Genomic DNA, 20,544 nt, shown 5'->3' with positions numbered 1-20,544 from the left:
CAGAAATATATTTTCAAAGTGCATAAAACTAAAAAACACTAAAGAATTTAGGTACGAGATATGGTAACCCGCATCCCTAAGGAAGTATATTCAAATCTGCATTCTTAGAAACTAGAGCAGCGATATAAATTTCTAGTGGAAAGCAACGAGGCCTAGATTTACTAGTGAATGTAGTGGAAATAATATGTAATAAATATGCATTTGAAGAAAACTGATTTGCGTAGCCTTGGGATTTTAAAAGGTAAGTTCGTTGGCCCAACGAGAATCAAGTACTACGTCAATTTTCATTTCGTTTTTGTACGTCTTCGTGAATAAAGAAAATAAAGGTAACCAAAATGCACGAAAGCCACCATTAGAGTCACGTTCGACGAGAAACGCCCTCAGTTTTCTTCGTCTGACTCTATACCTATAGCCAAGTAATTTTGGAGGAATCCAAATCACGGCCACGCGATTCTCTATAAGCAGCGAGGGCAAAGTTGATGAAACTAATTTAACTACTATCACAACATAAATCTACTACAAATGTCTTTTGTGGGCGCAAGGTGTTCAGCTCACCAGTGTCTCGATCGTTCCTATTTGGACATGTTAAATAGTTTGAAAAATTACCTTGCCATCATATTTCAATATCTAAATTAGTCTACTCGTTAAACAACATTAGTTTTGAATAAGTGTAGCACAAAAGAGGAAATTGGTATATAGACTCAGTTCAATATTTATGAATAAAAAGAAAAAAAAAATATCCAAAGCACATTATCAACGTAACAAGCATAATCATTCTATTCATCAGCTATTTCATCATGTTAAAAAGTCAATTAATAGATGACAAGTAAATTGCAACAGTTATTCCAACGTCAGCAGTGATAATGAAAGAATAAAGGTACAAGAATAAGGATAAAAGTGCACCACCCATTTGTTCATGTGTCTATATAATACGATATAGACAAGAACCACGGGAGATTATACACTTGATTCAACGAAGCAAATCAGAATTCGACACGCGAAAATAGCATGAGGTATCACGCAAAGTCACCTTTCCTTCTCCAAATCTTTACACTTATCTTGTTCCTTCACCATTGTGTTCGACAAACTGTACAGACTGAGTATTAAACTCTAACTTTCATCCATTTTTTGACTTACAAATTATCTATTATCCAGAAGTTTTGAAATTGCTTTCAAGAATATTTTTTTTTACCAATTCTATCAAGTTAACGAGTTGGTAACCTCATCATCCTTACCTTCAATTACATTTAATTTATTTTTCTATTGTATGACTTCTTTTATTTATTTCGATTTTTAAATTCTATACTTTAGGTATCAAGGAATGATAGATCATTGGGTTTTATTGGAAAATTCTTAAAATAGAAAAAAAATTTGGTCAATTATTTTATCAAGTAACTATCTTTAATATATTCTAAATCTTATATTGCAAACAATCAGATAACCGAATATAAAATAACCTACATGCATGTATATGAGTTAACCGCTTTAAATCAATCTTCATTAGTACGTTCTAGTGTCAATTTCCTTTCTAGACAAGTATGCAAAATTAAACAAACATGATTTAATTATATTCTCTGAAACTCGGTAAATATTAATACGTTTTTTATAAGATGCATCAGATAAGATGAAAATTTATAAATTATTGACATCTTTTCGAAAGATTAATTTTGAAAAATAAATGCATGAAAATAATGCAATAACAATAAAACATCAATATAATTTAAAATTTTTAATAACACTTATTGATAAAAATATTTAAAAATAAATACGTCTTCGAATCAAAAAAGTGAAAAAAAAAATAAACAAAAAGATTTCAATTAATCCAACAATCAATAATACTCTCTAGCTTCAAAGGAAACATACCGACAAGAACTATACCAGCTGCTGTTGATACTAGGAAACTGTTCATGTTTTTGTAATGTTATTGATTGATGCAGCAACTGGACAATTCAATATGTCCTCCCTCCGAGGCTACACTATTTATTTACTACGTTCACATCAAGTTCACGAACACAGGAAATGTAGTTGGTTGTTGACAACTATCATGGGTAGTAAGTCACACAGCTCATTGTGTTATAAAATACATGAAAACTTGATACTGCAATTAAGTTAATCAGATATAGTCGAATAAAATGAGTGCAGTGAGAAGAAAAGATCGTGTTAATCATTTAGCTGTGTTTAAACCAAGGACAAAAAAAGATGACAATAATGAATTATCAGAGAGAATTATTGTAGAAGCTCGAAGAACAGGCGAATTAACTCTTTCTGGTAGAGGATTAGCTACTGGTATGCATTTATTTTTAATTATTTTTTTAAACAATATTTACATTATTTATATTGTTTTTTTTTTATTTTTATACAGTTCCTAAAAGAGTATGGACTTTACATGAATTAACTGAAGGAGAAATAGCAGAGCTATATAGAGAAATTGACTTTGATAGTAATGACAAAGATCATTGGTGGGAATATGAACCATTAAAAACTTTGAACCTTAGTTCTAATAGCATAACTAACATCGATTCAGAAGTTGAAAATTTATTAGACCTTGTTGAGTTGGATGTAACTATCAGAAATCTGCTACATTTACAATTTTAATAGACTTTAACTTAATATTTTAGTAATATCCTCATTCATATGTTCTAGATTCATGATAATTTATTAGAAAATTTACCAAATCAGATTAGATCATTATTGAAACTCAAAATATTGAATCTTTCACATAATAAATTGACTGAAGTCAATATCAATTTATACACATTGGAAAATTTGAGACAATTGAATCTCTCATATAATAGTCTCCAAAAGTTAGATCCAGCTATTGGAGATCTTGTCATGTTGGAATCTCTGGTGAGTTTTTTAAGAATATGTTTATCCATAAATATATTTTTCTTTTTTATATTTAATAAGTCATTCTTTTGTAGAATTTATCGCACAATAATTTGAAAGAATTGCCAGTAGGGTTGGGATACCTCGTACGATTATGTAATCTCGACCTGAGTCATAATCTATTGGTAGAGCTACCACCGGATATTATGAGCATGAGAGGTGTGTCTTCTTTACACATGAATAAATAAACTCGGCCAACAAATACATAAGATCACTAATAAGATAAATAAATAGACAAATTTATTTCATGTTAAATCTATTTTAGTTTTAAAAACATTGGATGCAAGTTCTAATCACTTGGAAGTAATTCCTGCTTTTGGTGAATTAAGAAAATTGGAAACTCTAAACCTTCAAGACAATAATTTATCAGTGTTTCCTAATATGACAGGTTGTACTGCTCTACGAGAATTACTGCTTTCAAACAACAATATTGTTGTAAGTATTTTAGCATATGGATATACAAATAATATAATCCGTTTATAATCGTTGAACATAACATGGCCATTAATTTACCCTTAGGAAATTGATATGGAATGTTTAGAAGGAATAGGCCAACTAAAATCCCTTCTACTAAGTCATAATAAAATAGAGACTATTCCTGATGAAATGATAAAATTATTAAATTTGGAACGCCTCGATGCATCATTCAATAAACTAACACAGTGGGTATTTTTGATGAGATCGAATCGTTCATTGATTGAATCGTGATTAACAATTAATCTAAAATATTTTAATATGATATAATATTGAAGGATTGATTTCTAGGATTTCTAATAGCATTTGTGTGATGCCAAATTTGAAATACTTTATAATTGAAGGAAATCAAGTTAAAAATGTACGAAGAGATATAATTCAATGTGGGACTCCACGAATTTTGAGACACTTAAGACAACAGTTGGATGGTGAATCTATCGACCTTAATCAATCATCAACTGTATGCTCTAATTCTATCTCAATGCCAGACAGGTATACATTGTTAAACAGTTTTAATCCAATCATATTTTCCTACTATCTATCGTCAATATTTGAATATTTATAGATATACAATGAAGAATACCAAACTTCTAAGTCTAACTAACAAAAACCTTGATTTAATACCTGAAAATGTTATTGAAGATGCTATTCTAGCTGAAGTAACCTGTGTTGATCTGAGCCGAAATAAATTATCACAATTGCCTGACAAATTGGCATTAATAAAATTTACAGAAGATTTGAAACTCTTTTGTAATCGACTGACATCAATTCCAAATTGGATCGGAGAGGCCTATAATCGTCTAAGATACTTAGATCTTAGTAAAAATTTATTGTCATCATTGCCAGACACAATTGGAATGCTTGAACATTTACGTGAAATAAATATTTCACATAATAAGTACGTATGTAAGGATGTTATTGTAATGAACAATAATCAAGTTCAATCCTATTTTAGGTTTGTCACAGTACCTGATTGTATTTATAATATTTTACATTTAGAAATATTGGTTGTTCATGATAACCAAATTGAAGAAATAAATGCTGAGGCATTGTCAAAATTAAAAAGATTAGCAACTCTAGATTTATCAAATAATAACATAAAGTTTGTGCCTCCTGAGTTAGGAAATCAAACAAATCTAAGGTAAATCAAAGTAATATTTCTGTATTATGATGCATGCTCGATGTAAAACATCGCCTAAATATTTATATGTCAATTTGCTTAATTTTATCAACATGATTTATTCAATATAGTTTTATCATTTTGGTCAATGTTGTGTATTATTTTTTTTTATCAGTTTCCTCTAGTTGTTTTCATCATCAGATTGATCGTTGGACACTGCCAAATAGCATTCCATTGCATTGCATGCTAACCATTGTATATTCAGAGCAAATGCTACTTGATAAAAGTCACAATCCCATCATCAACGTTGGTAATAAATATGTCATTATTGTATTGTCATAGATCATTATTTTATACATAAAACAATATTCGAGGTAATATAGATTGCATCATAAATAAAATTGATGAAAAGGCTTAAGTTTGAATGATTGAAGTAAAAAATATTCAAGCTTGAAGTCATTGTCTTTATTTTAACCTACACTGCCTTGAAAAAGCTTTGAAACTACTTCTATTTGTGATTGACTTGAAATCTTCGAATTGTTTACAAACAGGACTCTACTTCTTAGCGGAAACTGCTTCAGGCAACCGCGACATGAAATGCTAATGAAAAGCACAGAGGAAATTTTATCCTATTTGAGAAACCGAATTGCGAAATGATATATTTTTGATCGCAACAATATGGATTTTGATGTATATATTATAATTTTCAATAAATATGTACGCCAAAATAAATAAAGTATTAAATACCTTGACTGCATTTTGGAGTATCCCATCATACCTCCTTGTTTACAGTTGTCCATGGAGATATAAGACATGATTCACTTCACTCAAACGTAAATAAGACTTTAACAACACTCACAAAAATCAATAATGCATTTCTATACACCTTCCCGGTTTTTTACTCGCTAAATTCGGCAATATCAAACAATGAAAACAAGAGTTATCGCCAATTTTGCCGACTGACGCGCGCTATTCGTGTTATGTTAACTGCGCATCAACTGTTGCGCATCTTTTTCGTACTCGTGCGACGCCATAGGATCAGAGGAATTTGTATTCAAATATATAAGCTCTGGCATACAGAATAGCTAGCAATTAAAGCTTCTATAAATTATTATGTCCGTAATATATTGAAATAACTCAAGAATACTAACGGAAAAACCCAATAAATAGAAGATTCAGAGAAATTGAAAAATACGTTTGAGCCGAAAACTGCGCAATTGAAATACTACCGACAGTTGGTATTAAATGTAGAAGTCGGTAAAAGAACATTCACATGATAACTAAATAGTTATTATGAAATGCAGGAATTTAAATTCCAAAAAATCATTGTATATTACATAATTTTATTGAAAAAATTGATGGAATCAATGCGTTATTTTACTAAATGTAAACAAATAAAATTGTTTAAAAAGACCCCCGAATTCTAGAAATAGTATTGTGCTGCCATCTATGAGTATCTATTTTAAACAAAACGAGTGAAAAAATGTCGATATATCTGAACTATGCTGATAAAGTAGGAAAATAATTTTTTTATTTTTGACAGTAGCAGTTGGTAAAAAATCACAGTTGCGTGAAAAAAAATGAATTAATTTTGATTAAAAAAATTGATATTATGATATAGAAAAGTAAATATTCATTTTTGTAAATATTCCATTTTTCTAAATTAATATCACTTTTAATTTTAGATTAGACATGTTTATGATAGTACTGTTATATACTGTTAAATATTTAGAATAGTTATTTTTAAAAAAATCGCACAAAATTAATGGGTATAAACAAAGATAAAAGTTTAACTTAAATGTTAGATACAGATATATAAAAAAATAATAGTATTTTATGAGACTAAAGTATTCAAAATTATTTAAATATAATGTGTACATAAGTAAAAATTAATAAATAATTAAATTTAATTTATGTCTTTAAAAAAAAAAAAAAAAACTGCATGAATTACTTTATGAGATAATCATTCTTTTATCAATTAAAACCGTATCTCAAAACAAAAACTATACTAGAGAAATTTATCGTTCAATGTTGTTTTTCAAATTAAAAGAAGATATTAAGCACAATAAGTGTGAGTAAAGAAAAGACGAAGACAAAGAAGAAGAGAAGGGACAGTAAACGAATTAACACGGTGATATGGACGCATGCGCACCAATCAAACATGTAACTCGAAGTTGGCGCGGACTACATTGAAAGCTTGCGACATGCTTCTAAGATAGTCAGTCGCGCGCTGACACTCATTCGATTGATTTCGGTTAATCTTACTTATAAAAAAAGATACAAATGTGTTAACTAGTTTGTCATTTATTGGCGTAGTTAACTTCTATTATTGCTGCAAAGAAAGATTATTTTTATTTTCAATTGTCATTAAAAATTAAAATAATAGTGTCAGAAATATAAATGGACGAGTCAAGCTAGCAGTGAATAAATATCTTGTGAAGATTAAAATGAGTTCTGTGAAGGAATGTAAAAAGTGAAATATTCATTTCAACAAATCGAACTATTTTCGAACAATTGTGATTATCTAATATTAATTGTAATTAAAAATAATATAGTAGCCAAAAACAAGGCTGGTGATAATTAAATATTAAAACTGTGATGCGCGAGTGAGTGCAATGGAATCACCAGTCATGTATGAAACAGGAGCCCACCAGGTTCAAAATCAGGGTGTTGGAGATTTAAAAAAATCACAAGGACTACCTGGGAATAACAACAACAGTCCGAACAATAATAACAACTCATCTCTTCAAGTCAATCACAATCAACAGACCAGCAGTACAGTAAGCAAAGTATCGGCAAGCAAGGCCAGTCTTCATCAACAATATGCCGAACACTGTGCCGCTGCTGGTGAATTAACAGATTTAAATAACCCAGAGATATCTTTGGATCTTCAACATTTAATTGATGATTCTCATTTTAATGATGGACTTTTGGATATGCTTAGTAGCGGTAATGGTGCCGTCAAACATACTAGAAACACCGGATATCCGAGAACAACTTTAGCCTACATGCCTCAACCAGTTCACAGCGGTGCTAGTTATCATCAAAATAGTAACAGCTGCAGCGATAGTAATAGTTCGTCTTCCGAATCACCTAGTATCAAAGAAGAGCCAATGGATCCGACAGATTATCGACGACATTGTCCTCAATATCCTCCTGGAGGATATAATCCTGGTAATGGTCCTTTTACTAATGGTGGTCCTACCTTTACTACACTGACACCGTCAGCGGTACCAGGTCATCCTGTTCATCATCAACATCCTCAACAGCAACAACAATCTCAACACCAACAACATCAACAACCACCACGGGGACCTATGAAACCAGTAATAACACATCAACACCAAGCAGCGGCTGCTGCTGCCGCTGCTGCTGCTGCTGTTGCGAGAAAACAAAATAAAACTATAGATAAAGCAAGTGATGAATACCGACGACGAAGAGAAAGGAACAATATTGCTGTGAGGAAGAGTCGAGAAAAAGCTAAAGTTCGTTCGCGGGAAACTGAAGAAAAGGTTAAACTGCTTGTAAAAGACAACGATATCTTGAAAAAGAGAATTGAGCTTCTGACTGAGGAGCTTACTGTGTTTAGAACCTTATTCAATAATGTTGGCGTTGTACCTGAACATATGCACCGGGAACTCGCAAGGCATTTGGAACCATTTCAGCAACACACACCTATGTAGCATCGTCATCAGCATGTGTAGTAGAACATTTCAGCGCACGTGCAATTTTCGTGACCTTCGAGACTCTTCGGAAAGTATCCGGCTGTGAAAGCTCACAAACGTCACTGTACGCCGTTATATTTTTAATAGATCATTCCGATCGATCATTTTAGCGATTTATTATTCAATTTTTGAATAATAGATATACAGGATAAACATACAGTCGGATTTGCGATTCATTTAATTAATGAAATAATATTATCTAATGAAACTATTTTGGGTAAATAATAAAAAAAAAAGTGCCTTATTATCCCAAATGTTCAATGAACCTGACTAGGATTAAATTTGGACACTTTTATAAATTAATTTTTGTAGATAAAAAAAAATAAGATAAATTTTTTTAGAAACATTTATATAAATAGAGATAATTGCGCTATTCGAGCACATATTCTAAAGTACCGTCATTTTTTTTTTTTGATCTCTCTTACTACTCAAGATTCAAAACAAGTCTTCGAAATGGCGGCATCGACATTATAACTTTAACTCCTTGGTACCTTTATTATTTTTATCACGATGTAAGACTGGGATAGTTACCCGCACATAAAAGTACCGATCAAATCGTACTGTCATGACTCATCTTAAATAAAAAAAAAAAATCATAGAATAATAAATCATAACTATAAAATTATTAATTTTACATTTTATTAAAAACAAATATATATATAAAAAAAAAATTACTATATGTTACATTGAAATAGATCGCAAATTTCTCACTGTAGATGTATATTTTGTTTGCATAGCGTTGTGACTAGGTACAATTATCATTAAATTTGTTAAATAAATTAGTGTATCGCTCTTGTACGAAAATATATTTTGGATAAAAAAATAACCCCATTGAAATTGGATATTATTAGTAACAATCGTTTTATAAATATTGCTAATTTTTTGTTTTATATAAAAAACAATATCGCAAACAAAAATATAAAATTATTATAAGTAAAACATAGTTACTTTATTTTGTTTTCAATAAACAATGAAAAGAAAAAAAAAAATTCTTATGACATAGCGTTAATAAAAATTTTTAAAGAGCTGGATACACAAAATCCAAAATATAATTTTGGAGTAAAATATCCATAAAAATGTACACAGCCTTGTATTATAGTTAATTTTAAGTTAAATATAGTAAAAAATGTACGTAAAAATTAATATATTTTTTGTTCAAAGAGCGAACATGAATACTTGTTTGCAAGGGCCAGGATGAATCATCAGTTTAAGAAAATATGAAAAATGTTATGTTTCGACAATAGTTTATTTTATTAAATAGTTGATAATATGTTAAGTAATAACTGTACGCGTACCACCAAAATCACTGACATGAGTTACCGTAAATATGTGTGAAGCGGGCTTCATTGTTCATTTGTTTGATTGTTGATCATTTTTATGTATGACAGAATAAATGTGAATTGTCATCATCATCATTGTTATAATAATATCAAGTACACTTAAAGTACATAATGAAAAAAATTCTCCTTTTTACTTTCAATTCTTTTTTTTTTTTTTTCATGTCTTTACACTAGGACTTCCTCCTCTTCTTCATCTATCCTAAAAAAGATCTTCTGCTCTTTTTATTTTGCGCACTGTGTAACCTGGCGGGCATAAGATGTACGGGTATGAATGTATATAATTTTTATGCGTGCAGCATACTCAGAGATGTGTGTAGTGCGACGCGTGTCGAGTATGAGATTACCTGTCACGGTTGTCTTCTTGTCTATGCACAAATATATTTTGATATAAAAATTTATTAAATTGTTTGTATTTATTTTTCCAACTGTTATCCACTTGTAAATATCAATTATTACTTATTAAAACAGATTAATAAAAAAAAAAAAATTTCTGATAAGGTTTATCTGGGTTTTGAATCATACTACATAGAATACATTATTGGTTGAGCATAAAATTTGTAAGTAAAGTAATTAACATTTTTAAAGTAATGTTATTAAACGATAATTACTATTGTTATTCATAAGATATTATGAATAAAAAAGTGATCTTCTCATCTTGCCTGTACAGTCATTTCCTCTAGAATTATCCTTTGTTTGAAATTGACAGAGTTATGAGTTTATGTTATTAAAAAACCCTGGGCCCTTTCAAATAAATTAGTATTTTTTATTAAATATACGACCTATCTTTCTGCATATTGATTAATTTGTCTTCCATTACCTCGAATAACATGAAAAGACTAAAAAAAGAACGTTGATGCCTATTTTATAGAAGAGTTTAAGCTGAAATTTTTATTAATAATTTATTTTTTTAGGAACTGGACAATAAAACTCTATTTTATTGAGTTTTAAACGATTAATCGTTTTTTTTTTTATTAAAACAAACTTTTTATTTTCTAATAATCGTTTATTCTAATGCAGTAAAAAAATCTTGAGAAAAAATAAATAGACTTAAAAATACATTTTATGATTTAGACTAGTTAATGTCTCCTACTGGATTGATAAAAAACCTCAGATAAATGATAACATCATTAATATTTTTTTTTAACTTGAGATTTCAGCAAAATCGATTAATACCTGAAGTAATCAACTTTTTCAAACCGGAATCTATACTTAACATGAGTCACAAGATAAGTTTGTTGTTAGTCAGATAAATCGATTAACGCCGTCTAAGTGTCACGACATAAGATTATAAGTATAGATGTAATGACACATGTATATAATATAAATATAAAACATTAATTTTTCATTAATCCTTTAACTTAAATCGCAAAAAAACGTGTTAATAAAAATTTGCAAATTTTTCTTGATGAATTATTACATTTTATTGCAATCATGAGATTCATCAACCACGTTTTTCCTTTCCATGTAAAGAGGAAATTACGGATTTTCTAATGAAAATTATTCAATGTAGATGTCTCCTAATAATAAATAGTACGAGTTTAAGAAGAATTTATTACTAAATATATTAAACAAGTAATAAGTAATAATCGTTTATCTTCAATTTCATTCGATTTATAAAAATAGACAACAATTGTTCTTTAAATAAAATGGAATATTTTTTTGAATTTTCAGTGTTCATACGTACATAGATATCTCCGTAATTACATACATGACATAGCTTAAATGATCATAATAAAAAGTGACATAATATGTATGCTAAGTTTTGACGCCAAGAAGTCTACTTACTGGCACCAGGAGCTATTTTCTGATCAAAATTTTTACGTCTATTTTAGATAGACAACAAGCTTTTGTTGATTGTTTAGTTGGAAGTTAGATTAATATTTTTCCATCATTTCTATTAGATTATTTAATTCACTAAAAATTCATTGATTCAATTATTTATTTATTCAATTATACACTCACCTACATGTTTACTAACATATAATTTTTTCAGGTATTTTTATTTTTTAAATGTTGAATGAATAATGTGATAGTACATATCACTTTTGTTAATGTAAGCTACACGTGTCAACATTCTATTAAATAATTATCTTTACGCAAACAACTAACATATTTGATACGTGAATGTAACCTGATTGTTCTACAAAACCTCTACTTTCAAGTATACTTCTGCCTTAAAATTGATGATGACTTGTTATGTATTTATGCATTAAAAAAATAATAATTACCTAATACAGTGAATCCTAGTTAAGTGGGCTCTGGAGATGTGAAAATCCTTTGTGACTGATAACTACAAAAGGTCCTGACACTTTTGGATTAGAATACCTCTGTTACTGTCCTTAAATTCCTCAAATTTTGTCGATGTTTACCTTTACAATAATTGACACTTGGCAGTCCAACAACCTGTATAAGTAAGACACTTTATCAGGTCACTTCACGTTTGTTTACAATCATTTAAATTTCTTCCACACATGCTTTGTTTTTCAGTACTAAGTCATAAGTGTTGTAGTATCCTTTTAAATAATAAAAATTGGACATAATGACAACATAAAATATTCATTTTTATAAATTTTTTCATCTTCATAAATGAAAAAAGATTTATTTCGACTTCTCTCAGCAAGACTCTCATAAATAAAAACAACTGTTATTTCGAATTTTATTTATTTGCTTATTTGGGAAACTGAATAAATGAAGAGTAATAAAGAATTCTAGATCCCTTGAGATCCCAGTTACACAGGTTTCATTACAATACATTTAGTAGCGAATCTGAATATTCATAGATGAATCAGTTACTTGCATTATGATAAAATTGCATTTGACTGAATACAAAACTCTATTAAAAATAACTCTACTCGATAAAAATTCTATAATTATAAATATAGTTATACGTTCATGTATATGATTATAGTCAAGTCCAGCGTTTACCTAATTCATTCATAAATCATTTAGCGCGATCATTATGTCCGCGTGACAATATGTAATTTTCTTTTAATTGTGTGCGTAAACTTATAGTGTACGTGATCGGGATTATGTGTAGAATAAGTATTATGCGAATATGTATTTTTTCTCTGTATTTAATCTCTATCCTTACGATAAATCATTCAGCAAATAAATCAATGACCTTTGTCAACTTTTCTATGAGTGTTATACTGATTATATTTGTGTTAAATTCGTCGTAATATTTTTAATAATTTCAAAAATAGTTCCCAACTATTTAAATCATTTTTAATTTAGCGTATAGAAATATGATCCATCATACTTGGAGCTTTGAGGATTTAATTATCATTTAAATATGCTCTATGAAAATTCGGGAAACCCAAAAATCAGTAGCCATACAATTTAACTTTCGAGTAGAGTGTGACGTTCATCGTGTAGGTGTGACCTGGTTTTCAAGAGTTTCACTTTCCTGTAACAAGAGAGGATGGAGGGAGAGGAGGATTCGACCCCCGGCCGTTACATCATGCATTGTTATGCCGGCCGTAACTGAGAGTCATATGCGCGCAACCCGCGAGAATTCAAATCAGATAAACTTATTTCGCTTTGAGATCGTTGTCATTTCTATTCACGTTTCTAAACTCGTATCAACATGAAAATAGTACGTACATACAAGTCTATTCAAATAAAAATAATTCATATCGATTTTTTTAAACGAAAATTATTTCATATTACATTCACAATTAAAAATAGCAATAATTAATAACAAGAGTTTTAATAATTAATTATTATTAATATTCAACAATTTCAATACATTTAAATTGCTGAAAAATATGCATTTTTTATACCTCAATTTATTAAATTGTTAACATAATTTATTTTTTAAGATTTTCGGTTACAAAGGGTTATGACAAGTTTAAATACAAGTTGAATTAAATGAATAATAATTAAATGATTAATAATAAACAATTAATATAATTCTTACGTTCTGAGATGCTAAGGAAAAAAATTCATTGCGACTATTCAAAACATTATTATTATTATAATACTCTACATATTTATTGAATTGGTTGCCAATTAATTACTTATATAATAATACTTCCATTGAAATGAATGATACATGAATATTACCTCTGTTACTTGCTAATTATTCTGACGTCGTACATGCCACTGACTCATAATTGTAAAATTTTTCAAACTCCGAACTGGTCGCGTCTTGCGCTGCGTAGTAAATTTTCTTTCTTTTACGTACATCACATGTGATACGTTTCTCGTATAAGTAATACATGTAGCCTAGTAACTTGAAGTTATGTACACGTGATCGTTTAATATTTCCTTTTTTTTTATTTATCCACTAATGTATATTTTTTCCAATTACCATAAACAAATTCAAAATTTTATGCAACGTTTATTAGCTTTTAAAAATCCTATACTTTTCATTGAAATAAATCTTTTTACTTAAAAATTAATATTCAACGTTCAAGACAGTCGCTTTTATCTAGCCATTCCAATGTATATCAACATACAAATACAAGTTTTATATTTAAAATATAACAGTCCAAGCATATTTTTGATGATGAAAATAACTGGTATAACAATCAAACAAAAATAGTTGTCAACACTACGAAAATTTATTTTGCCTCAAACTATACATGAAAAATATAATTTATATCACGAGAAGCTTGAACATATCAAAAAGAAGAATATCGAGCATTAAACAATATAAATATCTATTCAGAATACCGGAAGTAAAAACACTTGGATATATTCAAATCTCTTTTCATCTGTGACCTCAATAGTTAATACTTCTTTATATATACTATACGAAACAGACACTTATACAGAATGCATTTACGCATCTGTATATTTATATATCAACTGTGATGCACGTTGAGGAAACAAGAAATTTATTTTTACCAGAGTTTGTCGTTGGATCATTCATTTCGCCCAATCCATGCACTGAAATGTCATATCAATGTAGTAAATTTTAACTCACCATCTGTAAGTTGTATTTTTTCAAAATAATCATCTATTTTTCTTTTTTTTTCTTTCTCTTATAGTAAATAAATGAGATTTAATTAAAAGGGGTATGTTTTTTAAATGTTATTTTGAATATTCATTAAAAATGCAATTTAAGAGGCGGGAAATCAATTGCAAGAAGTTAATAACGGAGATTAATATTTTGAATGAGTGCTCCGGATGTGGTTTGCCACAAATGATGGTAAAGCGAGAATAGAATAGAAGACGAAATTGCACTTTCGTCACCCAATGACAAGTCATATTATCCTTTACTGTGCCACTATATAGACAGCTTGTCTTTTCCATTATTATATCATAAATGAATGACATTAGCAACGCTATAATATCGAAAGCACTATTACCGTGAGGAGTATTACGTGGCTGCAGTCTTATAGTTTCCCTTCTCTCTTAGGAATTACTCTTACTCTTATACTCAAGAAATCAGGTCACTGCGCTCTAAGAAAGTTACACGCTATTTCAACTGTGAATTTGAATTATCATAACTAACTCAATATATTTAGTTATTTATTAAACATCGTCATTAAAATAAAATATCTATTTACATCATCAAGTTAATTTTTTTAAATATTTCAATAATAATATTTATCATCTTTGCTTTATATTGAGATAATACTTTGTTATCAATATTTCCTACAAGAGATACGTCAAACGATCATTTGTAACAACAATGATCATTTAATTATTATTTAATAACAAATTTTATTATTACACTAAGAAAAAAATTGAATGTGAATAAGTAATATTTTTTTAAATTAATAAAAGTTTGAATAGCTGCAATAAAATGTCTTTTTGAAATTGACATGGAAACATTTTTAAAGATTTAGTTCTAATTGTTATTTAAAATTATTTTGAAAAAATAACATAATTAATTCAATAATTTGCTTTACATTATTCAAAAAAAATAATTAAATTAAAAAAATAGATTTCTATACAGAATTATCTGAGTATTGGTTTAAAAATTTCGTTAAATTTCAATAAAATGTTTTATTGCGAATATTTTCAATTAATTAAATTAATATTTTTTTGCATAGCGAAATTTTTCTTTTAATGTATTATTATTAATTTTAGAAATAATTATCATTAGTGAATTTATTCGTGTATTTATTATTTCTATATATGTATATAACTTTATCATAAAACATGAGCATACAGGAATAAAAAGATGTGATAATGCAGAAGATGACATGATTTAGCTGAAAAAGGTCGATGAGGTTAGTCATGATTGGTCAGTATTCGTATATATAATACCAACATATTAAAAATCCAATGAAGTTCAATCTCGTTCAAAGTCTAAGCAATCGATAAATACGAAAAATATCTTTCTAGCTATATTTTTTTATTCATTTATTTACAAAATAATTATTTACTTTAAAATTATTGAAATCTTTTCCATAATTCCAATCAGATACATAAATATGATATTATTATTACAAAAAAACTGGTAATCTATTGTAATTTATGTAATTATTAATACTGAAAGGATAATGTCAAAAAAATATTTATTTTCTAGTTTTAGTACAACTAACCGATCACGTAAGTGACATTAAAATACGAAAGATGGTAAAGATTAATTGAATATAAGCGTTAATAGGACGAAGGAGATACATAGTAAAAGTAGGGTTTTTGTACTCATGAGCATATTTCATGTGGGTTACAGTTCAATGCCGTTCAATTATACGCATTGTATGAATGCGTAATCTGCTGTGATACAATCCGATGTACATATTATGTCTTACATATTAACTGTTATATTCAAGTATCATCTACATCAAACTTCCATCCAATTTTACTCAACATTCTTTTATTTCTACTATAAATTAATTATTTTAAAATTTTTCTCATATTTAATAATTATGCATCCGTATTCTTTTTCCCAAGGATCACTCAAGGACGTAAACACATAAAATCTAATATCGGAATGAGAATTATCCTCTCACCAGGAATATCAAGGTATGTTAAACGATTTCTGATTCAATGGTGGTTACATACCTTCATCTTCTGATGTTTCTGGTATCCGGAACTCTTTCTAGACACTAATACAACAATGAACAATCTCATTGTGTGATCAACGTAGTCTCAAGTAAAAAATATAAAAAAAGCCATCTCGACCTTCTGCTCCATAATGAATGGTATATCAAAATCCGTATTCTTCTTGTAAATTTAAAAAAAAGGTGAAAAAAACAGTAATTATATTACTAATGATATTTGTAGGTACGAAAACATGTTTTCGTCGTATTTGTACGAAAAATATGTTCAAGTGTTTTGTATAAATTTAATACAATAGCTGTCAAAATAATATAAAAGATGCTAATATTATAGTTAACTGATACAATCTGTATTCTACAGTAGTCTAATTGTACAGTTGTGATTGAATCAAAGCTCGTCTTTTTATCCAACCAAGTCAATGGTCACTTTCCTTTTTCAGCGACCTAGATAATCCATGAATACTCTGATTTACTCCTTCTTGATATCTAAAACAATCTTCATTTATACACTTACTTCTAACCCTAAAATTCTAGCATAAAATTTGTTTTATATTCATACAGAAAAGAATTTTAAGATAGTAAAAAATGTTTCTCTGTACACAAAATAAAAGGTATTGTCAGAAAAAAATGTGATATGAGTTAAATAATTAATATTATTAGGGAAAGAAATATTCTGTTGTTGCAACAGGTTGAAGGTTTGCTTCTGTTACAGTCTTAATTTTATATACACTGCGACAGTTTTTGTTCTTCATGAATCTAAAGCCTCATTTTTTTTTAAAACCAAAAAAAAATATTTATTTTTCACTAGCAATATTAAGTACGCAGTTAGTAATTTAAAAGAATATTTTACTACATTATTTGAGAATTAGAAACTGGGTTATCAAGATATAAAAGATGGTGTGATTTACACAATAATGGAATGAAAGGGATTTAAAATGATCTTAAGTTTTATTATTTTCTTTTATAAGTAAATATTACAGGATAATATAATATTTTAAATGATAACCTTTATCAAAGTGATAAGGGCCAAAATAATTCATTTAAAAGAAATTTTTTGTTCAACTAAAATTACACAATTTCATTTATGTGTAGTGTCACGAATGATTTGATGACCTTCATCTAATCATACGTTCAAAGTTTATTATTGGTTTAATTATTACAATTAAAAAGAAAAACATCATTAAATAAATTATTTCTTCAATTTTTAATTAATAAGTATAAAATATAATCCATTGTTAACTGTTAATGCAATGAATGTATGTATTTAATATAAAAAGTCAATTTCATAGAAGTTAAGACTTAATCATAGAAAATTCCAACATGAAAATTTTATTACAAAAAACCTTCACTATTATTGGAATTTAAGTCTTAAAAATTTAGGCACATAATTATATACTTCTTTGACAACCATGAAAGTGAAAATGAAAGCGTAAGTAAAAGTTGGAAATTTTAGGTAGTCGTCAAGCGAAAGTGTGTCTTGTATACCATTAGAGTGAATTAGAATGGGTTAGATGTCGAAATCTATTCATTTTGGAGAATACATTGAAAAGTCACACTTAATGACTACTTTAGAAAATTCGTCATTAAATTTTTTTAAATCAAATTTTTTCGAATTTTATGTAACGAATGATAAGTAAAAAGACTGAAAGTATTATCTTTTAAAACACTTGTGTAGAAAGCAAAATATTTAATCATAAACCTTATGCATAAACATAATGAGCAAAGTATTTAAGTTTAAACTTATATTTATTTTAAAAAATATATGCAAAAAATGGAGATAAGTACACGCGCCAGATCGAATACTTATCGGTTATCATGCGCGTCTTTTGTCGTGACCTGTACGATTTCCGGGCCATCTATTATCTCAGTTCAAGATATAACTCAGTTGAAAATGGAAATCCCAAATATTCTTTTTCTGAAGAAAGTTATTGTATTTTTGCATTATCAATACTAAAAAAAAATTTATTGTGGACAAGTAATATATTGTTTAATTAATAAAATCAAAATTTTTTTTTTGGAATTGATATTTTTGTAGATTCAGTTCTGATGGTTACTTCAAATAATCAAAAAATATGTCATTAAAAAAATACATTTTGATTAAACTATTTTTTTAAATCCAACATGCTCGGCAATGGTCATTAATTATCTTAATCTCATTACTCTCTTTAATTACTTATCGGACTGACTTACTTAACTGATTTAATTATTCTTCTGTTTTAAATACTGATCTGCAAATATTAATTGCTCTGATTGACTCTTGTCTTATTCTCTAGCTCCAAATCCTAGACTAACTGACAAAAAAAGAGACCCGCCTATTACAATTCAACTCTTTCTTTTATTACAATAATTAATAATTACATTGTCTGATGATTGAAATTTTAACATGTTTAATTATTCCCTGTTCAAAACTAGGAATAAATCGTTTCAACTTCAATAAAATATTTTGTGATAAATATTTAAAATTTTCTTTGTTAATCAAATTAATATTTTTTTGTCTAACAAAAATGTTTTTTCAGTGAATATTCACTTTTGATTAAAAATGTTTATTTTTACGAAAGATCATTCATATTTATAAAAATTATTATACTCTAGAATTTCATCTAATTGAATAAATTTTTTTCTTAATTAATCTTGTCACATGGCCAATTATATTTGAAGGTGGAAAACGAAAATGAAAGTTGTTCAATAAAGTAGTAATTGAATAGCGTGGGTGCATAAACGTTATAAGAGGACCTTGTTAATGTAGAAAAGTGGTTGTTATAATGTGTGCAAACGCATGCATACTAGAAGCGTGTGACAAGGTCATACAGCGTACATCGTAGGAGGGTAATGCGTTAGAGTAATGCATACATATCTCATACATCTACTTGAGTTCATACATAAAACTTACATTCATATTGATACTGTCTTCATATCGGAAAACATGTCGGAAGTTGTCATTTCCCACATATGTCCTGTCTTCTTCTTGATTTACAATACGATAGTTTATTCTAAAAAAATTCTGCACACATGAAATAAATAGATAAAGTACCTTTCATATCAAACATAACTATACTTTTTTTTTTAATATATATATATTAATTCGAATTTTCAAAATTTAAGTGATCCACTCAATTGCATTGATAAAGATTTATATCAAGCATAGATATTTTTTTTTTCATCGAAACAGTTATTCCATTTTATGCGTATGAATAGAACAGAGTAATGCAGCTGCATAGAGTATAAGTTGGAATGTAGGATAAATTGGCTCAGAGTAAGACCGAATGCAAGTAGATTGTCCTACTGGAATATGAGCGATTGAAATTAATAAGTTCTCGGCCCGTCACGATTAATGTGGGCAGTGTGAGTCCCTTGGTAATATTAGACACATACTTCAAATATAGTTAATTTATTTTTTCTTACAATTCTTACCAAATTTATATTTCTCACATGAATTTTATTTATATTATTATTTATCATAATTATTACTGTTCATTGATAAGATTTATGAACATAATAGTAAATCTCTTGATGTACTGTTGTATTTCTCGCTCACCTGGCAAAATTTTCTAGCATTGTCGGATGCACTGTAGTATTGCAAAGGAAACATGATAACTTGAATGTCAGCAATCGAATTGTTAGTTCTATGAAAAAAAAAATGTGCGAATGTCGCAAGTGACTCATTGAATTTTTAAAAGGAAAAGAGGTCATTGACTTAAGATTGATCATAAATGCTTATTATATTTACCTTTAATGAATTATTATCACTCATCTACATTATTTTCAATTTTTTCAAAAACATTGACAATTTATTACTATCAAACTTCCTACATATACGGTAGCATAAATAAAAGAAAGGTATAAGTTTTAAATCTAGGAAATAAATGGAAAAAAAAAAATTAAAAAATCAATCACTGGATGATATTTCATTATCTATCTGTGAAGCCATATTATCAATACGAGCATGTGAACAAAAAGTATTTTTAAATTATTCGCAGACAGTTATCAATGCTTTACTGTCGAGACAGACGTGTGCTACTGGTTACCAGTTGCTGCGACGT

The 20,544-nt window shown here is 28.3% G+C and overlaps 1 protein-coding gene across 1 annotated transcript; it reads left to right on the top strand.

The window, feature by feature from the left end:
• Positions 1 to 1,934: 1,934 nt before the first annotated feature.
• On the top strand, positions 1,935 to 9,943 carry LOC118073982 (leucine-rich repeat-containing protein 40-like). Its single transcript, XM_035094809.1, has 11 exons — positions 1,935 to 2,286; positions 2,363 to 2,559; positions 2,644 to 2,847; positions 2,922 to 3,045; positions 3,152 to 3,321; positions 3,406 to 3,548; positions 3,652 to 3,852; positions 3,926 to 4,258; positions 4,316 to 4,501; positions 5,032 to 5,128; positions 7,075 to 9,943. Exons 1-11 carry the CDS (start codon positions 2,133 to 2,135, stop codon positions 8,161 to 8,163), a joined length of 2,898 nt encoding a protein of 965 aa, XP_034950700.1. The 5' UTR covers positions 1,935 to 2,132; the 3' UTR covers positions 8,164 to 9,943.
• The last annotated feature ends 10,601 nt before the right edge of the window (positions 9,944 to 20,544 follow it).

The sequence above is a fragment of the Chelonus insularis genome, unplaced genomic scaffold, assembly GCF_013357705.1.
Source record: "Chelonus insularis isolate UGA/USDA-ARS -01 unplaced genomic scaffold, ASM1335770v1 scaffold_714_pilon, whole genome shotgun sequence".
Taxonomy (NCBI): Eukaryota; Metazoa; Arthropoda; class Insecta; order Hymenoptera; family Braconidae; genus Chelonus; species Chelonus insularis.
This window is presented reverse-complemented; position numbering and strand designations above follow the sequence as displayed.

What these genes read in the sequence shown, in the direction of transcription:
- LOC118073982 (XM_035094809.1), top strand. Translation starts at nt 2,133, where the DNA reads ATGAGTGCAGTGAGAAGAAAAGATCGTGTTAATCATTTAGCTGTGTTT. An exon ending in GGATATTATGAGCATGAGAG is followed by an intron (nt 3,046 to 3,151) that starts GTGTGTCTTCTT and finishes AATCTATTTTAG; the next exon opens with TTTTAAAAACATTGGATGCA. An exon ending in CCTATTTGAGAAACCGAATT is followed by an intron (nt 5,129 to 7,074) that starts GCGAAATGATAT and finishes AAATATTAAAAC; the next exon opens with TGTGATGCGCGAGTGAGTGC.